This window comes from Equus przewalskii, chromosome X (genome assembly GCF_037783145.1).
Source record: "Equus przewalskii isolate Varuska chromosome X, EquPr2, whole genome shotgun sequence".
Taxonomy (NCBI): domain Eukaryota; kingdom Metazoa; phylum Chordata; class Mammalia; order Perissodactyla; family Equidae; genus Equus; species Equus przewalskii.
This window is the reverse complement of record NC_091863.1, coordinates 17180233-17199272: the sequence shown is the minus strand read 5'-3', so window position 1 is coordinate 17199272 and position 19040 is coordinate 17180233. Positions and strand designations below refer to the sequence as shown.

At 40.7% G+C, this 19040-nt stretch overlaps 1 protein-coding gene across 3 annotated transcripts in view; it reads right to left on the bottom strand.

Annotated features, from left to right (window-relative positions):
- PHEX (phosphate regulating endopeptidase X-linked) overlaps positions 1-19040 on the bottom strand; it is a 195154-nt gene that overhangs the window by 126086 nt on the left and 50028 nt on the right. For 2 of the 3 annotated variants that reach the window (XM_070603463.1, XM_070603464.1), the window contains exons 6-9: positions 17036-17104; positions 14347-14463; positions 6906-6989; positions 5609-5754 (exon numbers count right to left, since the gene is read on the bottom strand). In XM_070603463.1, the coding sequence (XP_070459564.1) occupies positions 5609-5754; positions 6906-6989; positions 14347-14463; positions 17036-17104 (416 nt within the window). The remainder of the gene's footprint in view (positions 1-5608; positions 5755-6905; positions 6990-14346; positions 14464-17035; positions 17105-19040) is intronic. The other variant, XM_070603465.1, reaches the window with a different exon arrangement.

Here is a 19040-nt window from a genome sequence, read left to right as displayed (position 1 = left end):
GTTATAAATATACTGAGAGAATGCTGGGGAGCACAGCTTTGGAGTGCTAATATTACCATGCCAGGAACAGATCTGACCATAATGACTGAATCACTGCCACCTAATGCTCAGATACATCAAAAAACAAAACGAAAATCAGACTCAGCAATAACCCTTGAAAATAACACACAATACCTTTTTTTTTTTTCAGAAAGTATTTTCAGCAGTATGGTAATTTCTCCAAATGGCAATAAAGAAAGAAGAAAGCAAAGCATCTCAGGAGAGAACTCACCACTAAAAGAACAACATGAAATCATTTCCCAAAGCCTCTGACTCGGAAGATTATTTTTTAAGAAGTTTTGCTGCCCCTTTTTCTCAATTAGTGACAGCTTACATTTGTACTGCATTTAAGACATCATAAAGTACCTTCTCTGATCCTCATGGTGATGCTATGGGGTGATTATTATTATCATCCCCATTTTTAGGTGAAGAAAATGAAGGTCAGAGGTCAAGGGACTTCCAAGGTTGTGTCCAATCCAGGACTAACATTTGGGTCTTCAGATTCCAGAGCTTGCACTTGCTCCTCTCTGTCATACTACCTGAGGTGAGCCAAACAAGTTCTTCTTAAAGGTTCTCAATGCCAAAGAGATCTTCCTAAATCCTAGAGGCTGCTCAGAGGTATGCCTAAGGCAGTGGTTCCCCAAGTATGTTCCTGGAGCGGCAGCTTCAGCATCACCTTAGAACTTCTTAGAAAACTCCTGGGCCTTGCCTCAGACCTACTGAATCAGAAACTGTGGGGTGGGGCCCAGCAGTCTGTTTTAACAAGCCCTCCAGGGGGTTCTGGTACTGGTCTAGGAAAACTCCATCTCCTCGTCTTTCTGCACATACAGCTAAACTAGGACTTCCTAATCCTTGAGTAGTGCTTAGTAAACTTTAATGTGTACACGAATACCCTGGGGATCTTATTAAGGTGCAGATTCTGATTTAGCAGGTCTGGGGCAGAGCCTGAGATTCTGCATTTCTAACAAGCTCTCAGGCAAGGCCTATACTGCTGCTCCCGGGGCCATACTTTGAACAGCAAGGCCTTAGATCACCCTCAGCAGCACTGAGCCCCGTAGCAAGTACACATAACAGCACATTGTCCACGTAAGCCTTTAGCAGCATCTGTCCAACAAAAATCATCTCACTTGACCGTGTATTGTGCTTGCATTATACGAAAATAAAACTGAAGACAGGAAAGATCACAGAGGCTTGGCAAAATCTCCAGGGTTCGCCTTAGGCCAGCCTGCTTTTAAAAAAAAAAAAAAGGTTCTGACGCAGACGATCTCCATGAGGCCAGATCTGGGCAGGAAGAAGATCCCAAGTCAAATTCCTCTAACGCTATCCTTCCTCAGCCTCTCCCCCTCCCATTCTTGCTCCTCAGACCAAATTAAATGGTGAGTGTCTGAGGCAGCCTCAAGTCAGGAGTCGGGAGGAGAGCTGAGGGGGGCAGAAAGGGAGGGAAGTCTGCAGCGTCCCTCACTCAGCAATGTGCTAGTAAATGTTTCACAACTGGTTTGCCAAGAAAAAAAAAACTTGATTTGTAGGATTTGCCGATTTCCATGGTGTAAATGCTCCCACCAGAGTTGATTTCAAACTCTCCACATAAGATCACTCAATGTGGAATTGCGAAGAAGTGCACATAACTTGAGTGACCCAGCACATCACTGCACCCTCACTCCCTTTCCTCCTTGAACACCAACTCCTTTTCCCCATAGGCAGCCTCCAGTTTGTGCTCCCAAATGGCCCTGCCCTGGCCTCCTCCTCCCTTGAAGAGCCAAGGCCAACGCGGTCTCCAGCACCACCTCTAGGGGATCTCACTGCTCTAGTTTTGTGCCATTCACCACCTGCCAGAGAGTCAGCGTCACTGTCCCCTCAGCCACTCAGTCAGCAAGAGAGGCCTAATCCCACCAGCCTGGCGGGGGGCTCATGATATAAATGGGGAAGTAGCAGTCAAGAAATGAGCAGCTGATACCACCCAGGATGGCTTTGGAACCCTGAAAACGGTAGGAGGATTGTCTATCTCGAAAACCAGCAGTAAAGTGCCTGAAAAGTGTCTCTTTTCCATACAGGGACATGTATGGACAAGAGACAAGACATAGAATGAGGGTGGCCCAGTTTAGAATCTCAGCTCTGCCTCCTCTTAGAGGTGTGTCCTTGGGCAAGTCACTTAACCTTCTTTATCTGTAAAATGGGAACAACATACTGCTATTGTAAGAATCAAAAATAACCGTTAACCATAATGGTGGTTAACATCATCAGGACCCATGTGCAATTTTCATAGGCAGATTCTCCGAACAGAGGCACAGCCGAGACACCAAACTTGAGAAAGACTGGCTGTTTCTTCAATGGCGCCTCCACGGGAGAGGTGGGAGAGTGCTGGAAATGATAAGCTGAAGCTTTTCCTCTAGGAAACCTGAGCCCACAGAGGCCCCTCAAAGCCTCCCCAGCTCTCTCGACTCCTGCCTCAAAGGTAACATCCAGGTTCATGCTAGTCCCATCACCCAACAGGCTCAACATCCCCTTTTTTCTACTCCCCCCTACCGGGAAAACTCCTCCTTAATCCTTTGGGGTTCTGCTTATGTGTCATAGTGGTTATAGGACATCTAGTTAACTTCCAGAAATTTTTAGGAAGTATCTACTATGTGAGAAGTACTGTGCTAGGCCCTGAAGTTACAAAAGCAATTACAAAAGTTCCTGCCATCATGTGCTCACTGTGTCATGGGGGAGGGGGTGCAAATAAGAGAAGGTCATTTCAAGAAAATTGGGTAAGTTCTTTGATATTTTCTTCCTGGGCACACAGCTAGACTATATTTCCCAGCCTCTCTTGTAGCTGAATGAGCCATGCGACTGAGTTCTGGCCAAGGGAATATGAGTAGAAGTGACTTGCACCACTTCTAGGCCTTCCTACAAAACCATTCTGTAAAATCCACCACTCTCTCTTTCCCCATCTACCAGCTGAATGGAGGGGATTCCAAAAATGCGGAGGAGAGCAGAGCCACAAGACAGAAGGAGCCTGGGTTCCTGAGTCACTGATTTGAGGAAAGCCACCTTACAGGGACACCCATGTTCAACTGCTCTATAAGCAGAGAGTACAATTTTTATTGTGCAAGCCAATGAGAGTTTAGAGGTGCTTGTTACAGCAATTGGCATGTCCTGACTAATATGGTAACTATGGGGACCCAAGGGGACATTTCCTTGACTGCCACTGTAATGCTATACAAATGAGGATCAAACATGATTAGCAGTACAAAAAACTTACTGTGCTATGCAAATCAAATGTTATCAATCTTCTCAAGATGTACACAGTGCCTTGAAATCTCATAAGAACACACAAAATACAAGTTGTTTTTGATGAATGGGTTGTTGAGGAGTAAACTACATGAAAGAGATTTGGTTTTTGTCTTTATTTAAAAATGAAGTTGCATATGTACATAATGTCTGTGGGTAATTTTTCTATCTATATTTCCTCCCACTATTGTTCACTATGTTTACATTTGTCCAAGTTCTCATTTTGACAAGAACCAGATTAAACTCTCCCTCCAATCCCAGTCTTTCTTGTTCCCTTCTGGTTATGACAGGTCCTGCAGCTCTATAGTATAATCACCACAGAGATGATTTTTCTTATATAGTAAACCAAGGCCCAATCTATCCCCTGGTTGTAAATTATGCTTTTTGGGAAATAAAATCAACACCATTTCCAAAAGTACCCACCAATTTACAACTGAAGGTTACACAGACACCAGAAGAAACCAATTCAGGCACTGAAGAATGCATAGATAGCATGGCAAACTCCACCTTTCAACAGAAATTACCACCAAAGATTAAAATGTGCTGAGTAACTCAATGGCACAGGAGAAGAAAATCATTTGGGTCATATTTTTACAGTATTTCCGAGCTAGGAAGTACATATGAATAAGTCTTCGAATGCAGGGAGTCCCCATAAAAGCTAATTATAAGACATTCCTGGGGTGCTTGTTAAAATACAGATTCCTGGGTCCCACCCCAGATCTACTGTATTGGGCTCTTTGGAGGAGGGGCCTTGGAATCTGTATTTTTACCAAGGTCCCAAGGTGATGCTGCTGGCATTACTGGTCCACAGAGCACACTTTGAATAGCAAGGTTCTACCCCACCTATACACTTACCTACCTCTAGATCCCACTTTCACTTAGAAAATCTTCCAAGAATCACTGCTTATCTCTAAACAGAAGAATTTTAAGTGAATTTAGTATTGTCTCTTCTCTTCCTTTTCTGTATGCTTTCCTCAATGAACACGTATCGCTTTTACTATAAGATGATATCCTCTTTAAAAGAACAGCAGCTCTTCAAAGGGGTCTAAGTGTTTCTGTAGGTGAGGACAGATGCTAAATTTTATTCCTAGGACTTTTACAGTGCCTTTTTTCCATAACTCCTGGCAACAAAGCTTTGTCTAAGTGCAAATAAAAAAATAGGATTTTTAATCATAGCCTGGCAATTAGCCTAGTAAATTGTCTTTGTAAACTAATTGACCTTTCTGTGCTTCATCTTCTGTAGTCAAATCTGAATGGCTTTATGAAGATGTAAAATTCTCTTTCCCGGGCATTTTTAGGATTTCCTGATTTACAGTGCTAAAGTAGCAAAGCAACAAACTCTAAAACTTTCTTTAAAATAGGAAACCCTGACAGTTCCTGAAGTTGTTTCATCAGTGCTTTTTTTCTACAGCTTTCACAGTGGTCTTACATCTTTTCAATATAGATACTTCATTTTATTGCCACAAAGTGACTTAATGGCTAAAAAGAATTGAGGGGAAAAAAAGCAGCAAAAGACCAAGAATGAACTGGGTGAAAAAAAGATGTTCATAGAGAAATCTTAGAAAATAACATCATTATATAACTAGTTCCAAAAACTAATAAAGTTAGGCTTCCAGAGAGAAAAGTATGGAGAAAGACCAGAAAGAAGGGGCAAAAACATTGTGTATCTGTTGTCATCACAGCAAGTAAATTATACCAGAGGATGGTTTTGGCCAATTTGGCACAAAAGGCAGCATAATTTTCCCTAAGACTCTTGATACAACTTTCTTTTACTTTTTTTTTTTTGGCTGAGGAAGATTAGCCCTGACCTAACATCTGTGCCAACCTTCCTCCACTTTATATGTAGGTCACTGCCACTGCACAGCTGATGAGTCATGTAGGTCCATCCAAACCCGAAAACCCAGGCCACCAAAGTGGAACATGCCAAACTTAACCACTATGCCATGGGACTAGCTCACTTGATGTTACTTTCTTTAAAAACAGTTTTCAGGGGCTGGCCCCATGGCCGAGTGGTTAAGTTCGCGCGCGCTGCTGCAGGTGGCCCAGTGTTTCGTTGGTTCGAATCCTGGGCGCGGACATGGCACTGCTCATCAAACCACGCTGAGGCAGTGTCCCTCATGCCACAACTAGAAGGACCCACAATGAAGAATATATAACTATGTACCGGGGGGCTTTGGGGAGAAAAAGGAAAAAATAAAATCTTAACAAAAAAACAGTTTTCAAAGAATGTGAGAGGGAAGGCCTTATAATTTAAAAAGAAAAATAAAAGTCATGGTAAAATGCACAAGAAAGCTCTTACTTCTTCCTCTCAGAGCCTAATATCCTAAATAAATCCTTAAAGTACTGCGGAACGCGAACCACCACATTCTCTGAGGGGTCAATATCTTTCAGTTCAGGGTAGAGTCTGGCATCGATGACCTTCTTGATGTAGCCCAGCCAGTCAAACTGAGGAGAGAAAAACAGGGAGAGGACCTCTGTTAGGCAGCAAGCAAGGAGAAAGGCAAATAGAGTTTGTTCAACATAATCCATTGCCTAGGATTTGAGACAAAATAAGTAAAGATACAACTGTTCAAATCTAGAAAATAAACAGCTGATTCCTGCTACCCAGACTTACTGCCTGAATCATAAATGGAACAGGTGTTCCGTACTGTCTGCATATGGACAACATATACACTCACACGGTAACATGCCCACTCGCTCCCCTGGCCCCTCCAGCACTCTCCCTCCCTCCTACACTCCTCTCACCTCCCCCTTTCCTCCCTGGACTCTCCCTCACTCCCATACTCATTCACTCTCATGTCCACACAGACACAGATGCCCCAGTGCATTATTGGTCTTCCTTCTGGCACAGGCTTTCTTACTCAGAGGGAAACAAGAAGCAACAAAAAGTAACATGTGTCTCCTCTTCAGGACATCACTATCTTGGCATTTTTAATTGGCTATCACAAAAGTCATTTCTAATATTTTTCTTTTCTTTCCTCCCTTGCCTGCCTCCACTATGGAAAACCAGTTACTCACTTGCCCAGCCTCCCCTGTAGGTAGGCATGGACACATGCCCTAATCTAGTCAATAAGAAATAAAGGGAAGACATCTAGGGATATTCTGGAAAGGCTTTGGGTTTTCCCAGTAAAAGAGTTAGACATGGCCATCACTGACTTTTCCCCCTTCTTCCTGCCCTGATGACAAATGTGATACGTGGAGCTGTGGTAGCCACCCTGCAACCCTGAGTTATCAAACATGAGGTCAAAAAGCCAACACACTAAAGAGAATGGAGTAGAAAAAAAAGAACTTGAGTCTTTGACAACATTGTTAAACAACTAAGCCAACAGCTAACAGCCACCTATGTCTAGACTTTTGCTGCGTAAGGAGATGGGCTTCAAGTTTTTAAGCCACTCTTAGAAAGGTTTTTTTGTTCCATATAACAAAAAGCACCTGGTGCACAGACAAGAGATGTGCTATGTGATGACTGACAAAGATTATGATAACCAAAAAGATTGATAGTAGGTTTTAGAAGGCAAAAATTTACACACAGATGAAATGCGATTGTTTGTAAAATAACCAGCTCAAATAAAATTTCCTGGATTGTTTTCACTGACCTGGGGAATCATAGCACTCAGTTGGGAAATGTTCATTTTGTTGTACATGGCCTCACTGGTTCGGTTTTCATGTGGAATCATTATCTGTTGGAAAGATATCTTGGTTATTTTTTCAAATGAACCATTTCTTACTGCATAACGACTTTCTAATTATGCCAAAACATCTGCATTGTATCAGTTTTTCAAGATTTTGGTGTGGTGCCAAACTCAGGAGAGAGAAAAAAAGACATCACTTTAGGCAAGATTAACATTAAGAAAATAAAAAGAAACTTTTCTATCTTGTTCAGTATGAAACATTGTCCTCAGCACAAAAATAATTACCCAGAGTCCCTTCCTCACCTATGATGTGGATGGACAAAATCTATTACAGACCCAGTTTTGACAGCCAAATTGAGGCTGAACAATTGAGACAAACATCCCACCTTACCTGTGGTGTCCAGATCATGACCTCAGTGTTTCATGAACCACAAACCACTCCTTCATCCCCATGAGCACATTTTCAGTGAAAAGCACTAAACTATCTGGAAAGCACTACCACCCATGATCATTCTGTCAACAGCTTATTCCCTTACTTCCCCTCTTCCCTCTGGTTTCTCTGGCCTTGAGATTCTCTCTGGCCCCACTGCTGGGGAGTGTGGGTTCAGTTAGCACCTAGACACACATTTCCAAGCCTGCATCTCCAGCCCTGACTATTCACACTCTTTCTATTACCAACACACATGCTCTTGGCCATTTTTCCAACACCAAATCGAAGCTTCTAGCATCTGCCATGTTTAATCTAATCTAAGAAGAGCAGCAATGATCATCTTCCTAACGGACTATCTTAATCACTTCCATGGACAAGCAGTAGCTCCCCATACCCACCCCTGAACCTCACCATGATTTTGCCTTAAGACCCTCCATCATCTGATTCCCTCGCATTAAACTTGTCACCTTCCACCTCCCACAGGACTCTCCTACCCTTGCACCCCCATCCACCATCACTCCCATGGTTCAAACTATGATTCAAGACTTTGCTTAGATTCATTTTCTCTGTCAAGCCTTTCCAATTAAACTCCACTTGGCTCCAATCACAAGGGCCACTCCATCAGCAAGACCTCCCCTTGTGTACAAATCTCTCCAGCTGGGATCAGTTAAATGCAACTTGCATGGCTGTATTTACAACTTATTTGTGTTCAACTAGGCTATCCTGCCTCCCCAGGGAAGCTTTAGAAGTTTCCCTAGGACTATATGTCCTGCTAATTTTGAATGTCCCCAGTGACCTGGGGTGTAAGAGATGGAGATGAGCATCACCAGCTGGCCAAAAATCCACGCACTATGAATTTTTCAAGGCAAAGTCACAGAGGGCTGAGTGGCAGACATCTGCGCCTTCTTTTCTAAATGCTCTGGTGTCCTTAGCTTCTCCCTCCGCACCTGCCACAGGAGAGACTTCACGTATCTTACCAACAGCTTCCTGGCTCTATTTGAATCCTTGCCTCAGAGAATGTCCACACTCCTCCTCCCTCTACTCAGGCTCACAGCCCCAAGTTGGAGCCCTTTGGCTTCTGAGCTGTTTTCAGCACTCTGCCAGCTACTCCCCTCTGTTCCATGTATTTGTCATTTCATTTAGCCTCTTGACAATTCCCAGTCTTGCCTCAGCCCAGCTGTTTTTAGTTCCCTTTTTGGTCCAAATCCCTGGCTCAGGGCAAGACCTTCCCCAGAGTATCAGAGCTTCAGTCCAAATTAGAGCTCTGGGTCTCCTATTTGCCTGGGAAGGGAATCAAGATGGCCTCTAGACATGACTGAGAGCCACAGTCTTTGACTCCAGAACATCTACGGCAGTCTTCAATCAGTCTTCAAAGGTCACAGACAGGAATGACCTTTCCATGCCGCAAGAAGGAGTTTGGAGAGAGGTACACATGTATATCACTGCAGCTGAGAGAGACTAATTCCTCCTGACACTTAGCCACTGCCCCAACTCCATACCTCAACACTCCACCACAACCTTACCAAACACAAACCAAACAACACTTGGATTTGCAAGCAGTCCAGGATTTTTACCAACATGTTACAAAAGACTACCAACCCATATGCAAGAATTTCTTGACAAAAGTATCTTTTTTTTCACCACAAGGTATCCCCAACAAGCAGATCTCACTACATTTGTACCCTCTGGCCCTGGGAATGTGTAGGGATTTTACACTTTGGTTCTTCTGGGAAAAAAGTTATTCTATGGACAAAGCTAACCATTTAGGATTTCTCATTATTCTCCTTCAAGTTTGTTCTTATATCTTTTTGTCTCCACCATGAACCTGAAAGAATTTAAGGTGGCTTACATAGAAGATAGTATATGACACAACGACATTTGTTAAAGTGGGGCAAGAAAATAATGAAAAACAGGGTTAGATACAAAGCAGCACCAAAAAGGCAGCTAAAAATGCTTAGCAGCATGCCCTATACACTTTCTACATCAAACTGTATATCCAGTATGGCTGGCCAGACTTCTCTAAGCCCCAATCTTAGGTCAGGGTGACCCTGAGTGGGAATGGTGTAAAGAGCAGACTAGATTAAAAATAACCTTCCACTTGAAATAAAAAAAAATCTGAAGACAAATGAAAGTGATAACATGCCATACCAACTCATATGGGATGCAGCAAAAGCTGTATTAAGAGGGAAACTCATTGCAATACAGGCACACCTTAACAAACAAGAAAAATCCCAAATAAACAAAAAATCCCAAATTACACCTAACTGAATTAGAAAAAGAAGAACAAAGCCCAAAGTCAGCAGAAGGAGAGATATAATAAAAATCAGAGAAATAAATGCTATTGCAACAAAAAAGGCAGTAGAAAGGATCAATGAAACAAAGAGCTGGTTCTTTGAGAAGATAAATAAAATTGACAAACCCCTAGCCAGACCTACAAAGAAAAGAAGAGAAAAAGCTCAAACAAACAAAATCAGAAATGAAAGAGGAGAAATAACAACAGACTCCGCAGGAATACAATGGATTATAAGAGAATACTATGAAAAACTATATGCCAACAAGATGGATAACCTAGAGGAAATGGATAAATTCTTAGACTCTTACATATTCCCAAAGCTGAGTCAAGAAGAAACAATCTGAATAGACCAATCACAAGGAAAGAGATTGAAACAGCAATCAAAAGTCTCCCAAAGAATAAAACCCCAGGACCAGATGGCTTCCCTGGGGAATTCTACCAAACTTTCAGGGAGAATTTAATACCTATCCTTTTCAAGCTATTCCAAAAAATTAGGGAGGATGGAACACTTCCTAACCCATTCTCCGAAGCCAACATCACTCTGATACCAAAGCCTGACAAGGACAGCACAAAAAAGGGGAACTACAGGCCAATATCACTGATGAACACAGATGCAAAAATCCTCAACAAAATTTTGGCAACTCAAATTCAGCAATAAATCAAAAGGATTATACATCACGATCAAGTGGGATTCATACCAGGGACACAGGGATGGTTCAACATCTGCAAATCAATCAACGTGATACACCACATCAACAAACTGAGGAATAAAAACCACATGATCATCTCAATAGATGCAAAGAAAGCATTTGACAAGATCCAACAGCCATTTATGACAAAAACTCTTAACAAAATGGGGATAGAAGCAAATTACCTCAACATAATAAAGGCCTTATATGACAAACCCACGGCTAACATCATACTCAATGGGCAAAAACTGAATGCCACCGCCCTGAGAACAGAAACAAGACAAGGATGCCCACTATCACCACTCTTATTCAACATAGTACTGGAGGTTTTGGCCAGAGCAATTAGGCAAGAGAAAGGAATAAAAGGAATCCAAACAGGGAGTGAAGAAGTGAAACTCTCACTGTTTGCAGACGACATGATCTTATATATAGAAAAGCCCAAAGAATCCATTGGAAAACTAATAGAAATAATTAACAACTACAGTAAAATTTCAGGGTACAGAGTCAATTTACAAAAATCAATTGCTTTTCTATACTCCAACAACGAACTTACAAAAAGAGAACTCAAAAATATAATTCCATTTGCAATCGCAACTAAAAGAATAAAGTACCCTGGTACAAAAACAGGTGCACAGATCAATGGAACAGAATTGAAAGCCCAGAAATAAAACCACACATCTATGGACAGCTTATCTTTGACAAAGGAGCTGAGGGCATACAATGGAGAAAAGAAAGTCTTTTCAACAAATGGTGCTGGGAAAACTGGAAAGCCACACGCAGAAGAATGAAAATTGACCATTCTTTTTCACCATTCACCAAAATAAACTCAAATTGGATTAAAGACCTAAAGGTGAGACCTGAAACCATAAGGCTTCTGGAAGAAAACGTAGGCAGTACACTCTTTGACATCAGTATTAAAAGGATCTTTTCGGACACCATGCCTTCTCAGAGAAGGGAAACAATAGAAAGAATAAACAAATGGGACTTCATCAGACTAAAGAGCTTCTTTAAGGCAAATGAAAACAGGACTGAAACAAAAAAAACAACCCACTAACTGGGAAAAAATATTTGCGAGTCATATATCTGACAAAGGCTTAATATCCATAATATATAAAGAACTCTCACAACTCAACAACAAAACATCAAACAACCCAATCAAAAAATGGGCTGGAGACATGAACAGACATTTCTCCAAAGAAGATATACGGATGGCCAATAGGCACATGAAAAGATGCTCATCATCGCTGATCATCAGGGAAATGCAAATCAAAACTACACTAAGATACCACCTTACACCCATTAGAATGATAAAAATATCTAAAACTAATAGTAACAAATGTTGGAGAGGTTGTGGAGAAAAAGGAACCCTCATACACTGCTGGTGGGAATGCAAACTGGTGCAGCCACTATGGAAAACAGTATGGAGATTCCTCAAAAAACTAAAAATAGAACTACCATACGATCCAGCCATCCCACTACTGGGTATTTATCCAAAGAGCTTGAAGTCAGCAATCCCAAAAGTCCTATGCACCCCAATGTTCATTGTAGCATTATTTACAATAGCCAAGACATGGAAGCAACCTAAGTGCCCATCAACAGACGAATGGATAAAGAAGATGTGGTACATATATACAATGGAATACTACTCAGCTGTAAAACAGAACAAAATCATTCCATTTGCAATAACATGAATGGACCTTGAGGGAATTATGTTCAGTGAAATAAGCCAGCGAGAGAAGGATAATCTGTGTATGACTCCACTCATATGAGGAATTTAAAATTATGGACTAAGAACAGTTTAGTGGATACCAGGGGGAAGGTGGGGTGGGGGGTGGGCACAAAGGGTGAAGTGGTGCACCTACAACACGAGGGACAAACATTAATGTACAACTGAAATTTCACAAGATTGTAACCTATCATTAACTCAATAAAAAAAAAGAATAAAGTACCTAGGAATAAATTTAACCAAGGAGGTGAAGGACTTATACAATGAAAACTATAAGACATTACTGAGAGAAATTGATAATGACTTAAAGAGATGGAAAGAGATTCCTTGCTCATGGATTGGAAGAATAAACACAGTTAAAATGTCCATACTACCCAAAGCAATCTACAGATTCAACACAATCACAATCAGAATCCCAATGACATTCTTCACGGAAATAGAGCAAAGAAAACTAAAATTCATATGGGGCAATCAAAGACCTGAATTGCTAAGGCAATCCTGAGAAGAACAAAGCTGGAGGCATCACAATCCCTGACTTCAAAATGTACTACAAAGCCATAGTGACCAAAACAGCGTGGTACTGGTACAAAAACAGACACACAGATCAATGGAACAGAACTGAAAGCCAAGAAATAAAACCACACATCTACGGACAGCTAATCTTCGACAAAGGAGCTAAGAACATACAATGGAGAAAAGATAGTCTCTTCAATAAATGGTTTTGGGAAAACTGGACAGCCACATTCAAAAGAATGAAGGTAGACCACTATCTCACACCATACACAAAAATAAACTCAAAATGGATCAAAGACTTGAAGATACGTCCTGAAACTATAAAACTCCTGGAAGATAGTATTGGTAGTACACTCTTTGACATCGAACTAAAAAGGATCTTTTCAAATACCATGTCCTCTCAGACAAGGGAAACAAAAAATATGAGTGGGAATTCATCAGACTAAAGAGCTTCTGCAATGCAAAAGAAACTAGGATCAAAACAAAGAGACAACCCACCAACTGGGAGAAAATATTTGTAAGTCATGTATCTGACAAGGGCTTAATCTCCATAATATATAAGGAATTCACAAAACTGAACAATAAGAAAGCAAACAACCAGAACAAAAAGTGGGCAGAGGAGATGAACAGACATTTTTCCAGAGAAGATGTACCAACGGCCAATAAACACATGAAAAGATGTTCAGTATCACTCATCATCAGGGAAATGCAAATCAAAACTACACTAAGATAGCACCTTATGCCTGTTAAAATAGCTATAATCACTAAGACTAAAAATAACAAATGTTGGAGAGGGTGTGGAGAGAAGGGAACCCTCACACACTGCTGGTGGGAATGCAAACTGGTGCAACCACTATGGAAAACAGTATGGAGATTCCTCAAAAAAATAAAAATAGAACCACCATATGACCCAGCTATCCCACTACTGGGTATCTACCCAAACAATTTGAAATCAACAATCCAAAGTAACATATGCTCCCCTATGTTCATTGCAGCATCATTCACAATAGCCAAGACATGGAAACAATCCAAGTGCCCATCGACCGATGATTGGATAAAGAAGATGTGCTATCTATATATACAATGGAATACTACTCAGCCAGAAAAAAAGACAAATTCATCTCATTTGCAGTAACATGGAAGAGCCTGGAGGGAATTATGCTAAACAAAATAAGCCAGACTGAGAAAGACAAACACCAGATGATTTCACTCATATGTGGAATATAACCAAGTACTAGGACAAAGAAAACAGTTCAGTGGTTACCAGTGGAAGAGGGGTTGGGCTGGGGCACAAGGGGTGAAGGGGAGCACTTATGTGGTGACAGTCAAGAAATAACGTACAACTGAAATTTCACAATTATGTAAACTATTATGAACTCAATAAAAAAATTTTTAAAAACCCTCCATTCAAGCCAAATTGATAAGGATTTATTAAATATCTACTCTTCTATTAGAGTCACACAGAAGTTTCTCCAGGAAAACATAATCAGAAAGTCTCTCTGCCACTGTTCTTTGGCCACAGCTGAGCAGCATATGAACGCTGAATGGGCTCCAACTAGGGAAGTAGAAGGAGTGAAGAGCTCTTCTTTCTGTCATGGTTCTTCTTCCTGTTACTGCTCAGAGGGGATGCTATTAGTTCTACCTGGACAAAAGGACAGTCCCACAGAATGCTATTTTTATATATATTTTCATTCAGCATATACTGCCTTTAAAATAAGGAAAAGAAAAGAAAGAGATTTTAGATTAAGACTTACCTCAGCTATCTTAATTTCCAATCTAAGCACTGACTTCATGTCATGCTCTGCTCGGGAGCTATTAGCTCCCAAAAGCACAGCAGTATCCACCATGAACTTGTAAAGGGCATCTCGATACTGTAAGAGATAAAGAAGCAAGTGACCATGACAACAGCTATAAGGAAGTATGTTTCAGTAACATGGAAGAGCAGAAACAGCAGGTAGAAATAAATGCCCTTAATTTCCACTCTGTACTCAAAGTATGATACAGGCATTATGCAATACCAACCTCCCATCAACTACTTTGGGAGAAAGAAGAGTGATGGCTACTTGAGTACTGTTCTCCCATGAGAGACAGAGATGTCTAGCCACCAAGGATCAAGAGAAGTTGTTTTCTGGACATTATGGATACAGGAAACGTCTCCAAATAAGTTCAGGATAGAAAGTTAAAGGTCAGACTCCTCTTTCCAGGCAAGTGAGACTTTAATAAAATAACAGGAAAGAACTGTTGCTAAAATCAGGAACTATGATCCATGAAGACTGCTGGGAACCGTGATTTACTCTCTTCCAGCTCAATTTACCCACTTTCACACTAAGAAATAAAAGATCAGCAATTGCAGCCCTATGTCTTTTCAGTGTTGTATGGTTTTTACAAAGTTCTCCTCACTAGGCTCAGGAAAAAAAAGAAGGGAGAGAAGAGAGGAATGATGAAGAGACACCGAGCAAACAGTAAATATAAAATTTCCTCCTTGCATGTTCATAAACATATTTTCAGGCCATTCATATGTCACTAGAGGGGGGACCTTACTTTGTTTGAATTGAGGAATCTCATTGGGGGTCACCTCTCCTTTCAGATACATTTGTGAGAACTCACTACACCAGGTATTAAATTATCTCATAGTTATGCTATGGGAATAAGATCTCCTAATGTACACCTTGGTTCTGTAAGCTGTTCTTACTATGATTATGACCTCAAGACCTATACAATGCTTGGCATATAGTGGGCCCTTAAATAAATATCTGTTGAATCAGTAAGCAAGGTTTGTAAATAGTCTTAATTAGAAATAATGCTTTGCAATTCCAAGTTCAATTTTAAAAATATTTATTCTACCAATACATATGCAAGATGTCTTGCTAGGCATTCTGTGCATATGGAGGGGTACAGATGAAAAATTAAAATAATGCTTGAGTCTGGTTCTCAGTGTGTGATCCAGTAAGGGAGATAAACATGTAATTACTAACTGTAACATTAGAAAGACCAAAATAAGTTCCTTAATAAAACTGCTAAGTGCTTGGAAACTCAAGAGCTGGAGAAGAATTCCAGCCTGGAGAAATTGGGGACATTACATTTGAAGGAGATACGTTCAAGAGCAGTGAGGAGTCCTTCTGGGAGGTGCACAAGCTGCCTTTGTTGGGAGGTAGAATAAAAGTAGATGAGACAGCAAAGGTGGTTTGGGATCAGGTCATGAAGAGGCCTTGAACTCCCTCTAAGGAATTTAGACCCTAACTTGTAAGCAAAAGCATGCTGGGAGCTGTGCTTTGAGAAGAGAACTTGTCAAAAGGTGCTAAGGAGGTAACGGAATGAAGAGGAGAGGTAACAGTTAAAAGGCTGCTTGCTGTAGTCAAGTTGAGAGTTAACAAGGATCTGACCTAGGGCAATAAGGATAGAAAGGAAGGACCAGGTGAAAGATATTCTGAAGGCAGACTCCACAGGATTTGACTGATTGGTTATAGGGAGGAGATTTCAAGCCTGACTGCTAATAGGGTAGTGACCCCAGCAGAAACAGAGGTCCTCCCAGATTGGCCAAAGTTCATTCTGTCTACCTTCAAAAAGGAAAACTTGCCAAGCTTCTTTGATGAGAGTCCTGAGCCAGAAAGTTGCCTCGGACCTTGGCTAGCGTCCTGCCCTCCAGAGCCTTCTAAATACAGGGTTTAGTATCAGCAAAGGAACAAGGGCTTCCATTGTGAGCCAGCACCTCCTAGTCTAAGTTCCTGCGTTCTCAGGCTGGGCTAGGAACCAGAGAGCTCCCTGGTCGAGGGTCCCCTGGGTCTGAGACTCCTTTGGAAGTTCAATAAAGTTTCCAAAATGAATTGAAAGTGTCAAAAATGAACCAGCTCTAATCCAATCTCCAGGAACCTACTAGGTTTCCAAGCCAACCCAAGAAATCTAACCTGATTGATCCCCTCTGGTTCTCTTTAACCTTACATTAACTTGGGACACCTGTTTAAGAAATCAAATTCCTGGGCCCCACTTCAAGTCTACCAAATCAGACTCTCCAGGGCTGCTACCCCAGAATCAACATTTAATAGAAGCGTCCCAGGTAATTCTTAAGCAGTACGATTTGAGAACCATTGGTGGACTGGGTATTCCTCCCCAAACTTTACTTCCACAATGCGTAGTCAGCTCTCTGCACTTTTGAGGAATGGCTGCAAGCTCATTTCTCAGTTACCTCATTTGGGTGTGCTGTCTCCCCAGCTCAATCATGAGGGCACTGAGCACAAGGACTTATACAGCCTTGATGCCCAGACTTCCAGAAGAGAGGGAGTGCCATCTAGCTGCCTGAATAAAAGGCCTTTGCTTCCTGCATTGGGAATATGATCATCAAATAGCCACACTGCTCATTTCCAGTAAAGAGTCGGGATTTTAGAACAACTTATGAACCCAACAACAGCCCAGCAAGGCACAGACTTGAATATGAGTAAAACTTACTGATTTGGCTTCTGTGCTATTATCAAGGTAGTCTTCCCTCACGGCTAAGGAGAGCGTTGCTTGGTCCAGCTGTTGAAACAAAAACAGAAAGCATTCTGCTTGCACTGCAAATTCTTATGTACCATATTAACAAGAGTCATGAGATCTGCATCCCAGCCATATTTTGAGCTTGTGTCACCATTACAAAAACAATTCAGTGCATTCAGAGATACATGTAAATAGGCCCTTCAGCAATGATAGATATTATAAAGTATCAGACCCTCAACTGCTTCCCTGATTTATGGTTTCTAACCCTTTTGAAGTTCTATCAATACTGAATAGCGTCAAAGCTATGTGAGTTGGAAAAGGTCTTAGAGAAGATCTGGTTTTCCCCTTTATTTGATGGGTGGAGAAACAAAAGCCAGAGAAGGGTTGTGACTTTCGCAAGGTAACACGGTTGGGCAGAGCTCCGAGGAGAATCATTGTCTCCTGTCACCAGATCCAGTATTCTTCTCATTGCAGTATTGTGCAAAATGCCAATCTGGATGGAGTTGATAAATCAGGTTTTCCACCTCCCTACCCCTAAAATACTGTGTTGCACTGATTTTTTTATTTGAAAGGAATTAAATGATAATTTTGTTTTGAGAAATCTTTGAAAATTTTAGAACTCTGGAAAGTTTAGGATAGGTGATAAAAATACAAATAATAATCAGACAACTAAATAACTAGAATTATTATTATGGAAAAGTATAGCATAATTTCTTGAATTAAAACTTTCAACACCTTAAAGGCAATCAAAGGGAAGAAAACAGTCTTTTCAAAGAACATGCTAGAACAACTGGACACCCATATACAAAAAAATTAACCTCCACCCATACCTCACACCTTATGTAAAAATTAATTCAAAATGGATCATAAACCTAAAATTATAAAACTTCTAGAAGAAAACATAGAGGAAAATCTTTGTGACTTGGGGCTAGACGAAAGTTTGGTTCTTAGACATAACACCAAAATCACAATTCATAAAAGAAAAAATAAATTGGATTCCATCAATAAAACTTTTGCTCTCTGAAAGAAACTGTTAGAAGAATGAAAAAACAAACTACAGAGAGCAAGAAAATATTTGAAAATCTCATATATGACAAAGGACTTGTATGCAGAACATATAAAGAGCCCTCAAAATTCAATAAGAAAACAACCCAATTTAAAAGTGGACAAAAAATCTGAACAGACACTTCACCGGAGAAGATCTGAAGATGGAAAATAAGTGCATGAAAAGATGCTCAACATCACTAGCCATTAGGAAAATGTAAATTAAACCCACAATAAAACACCACTACACATCTACTAGAGTGGCAAAAAAAAAACCCTGATAACACCAAGTGCTGACAAGAATGTGGAAAAGCTAGATCACTCATACATTGCTGATGGGAATGAAAAACAGCAGAACCACTCTGGAAACGAGTCTGACAGTTTCTTACCCACTTACATATGACCCAGCAATCCTGCTCCTAGCTATTTACCCAAGAGAAATGAAGACTTCTGCTCACACAAAAACCTGCATGCAACTTTTATTCATATTTGCCCAAAACTAGAAACAATCCAAATGTTCTTCCACTGGTAAATGGATAAACAAACTGTGATACACAATGGAATACTACTCAGCCATAAAAAGGAATGAACTACTGATACATGCAACAACACAGGAAAATTTTAATCCCATTTCAAAAAGGGCAAAACAAAAAGAGAACACGGTTTGGGGATGGAGAAAGTGGTTGACTACGAAGGGGCAACACGAGGTAATTTTTGGGGGGCGATGGAACTATTCTGTTTCTTGATTATGGTGGTGATTAAATGACTCCATGCATTTTTCAAAACTTCTAGACACATGCATCACAAAAAGCAAACTGTATATAAATTTAAAATAAATGAATTTTTTTAAAGTTCCAGAACCTTCTCTAAATCTATAGCTGTTCTTTCTTGAATATCAGCAACTTCCTAGAGACTGAATAAAACTAATCCCAAC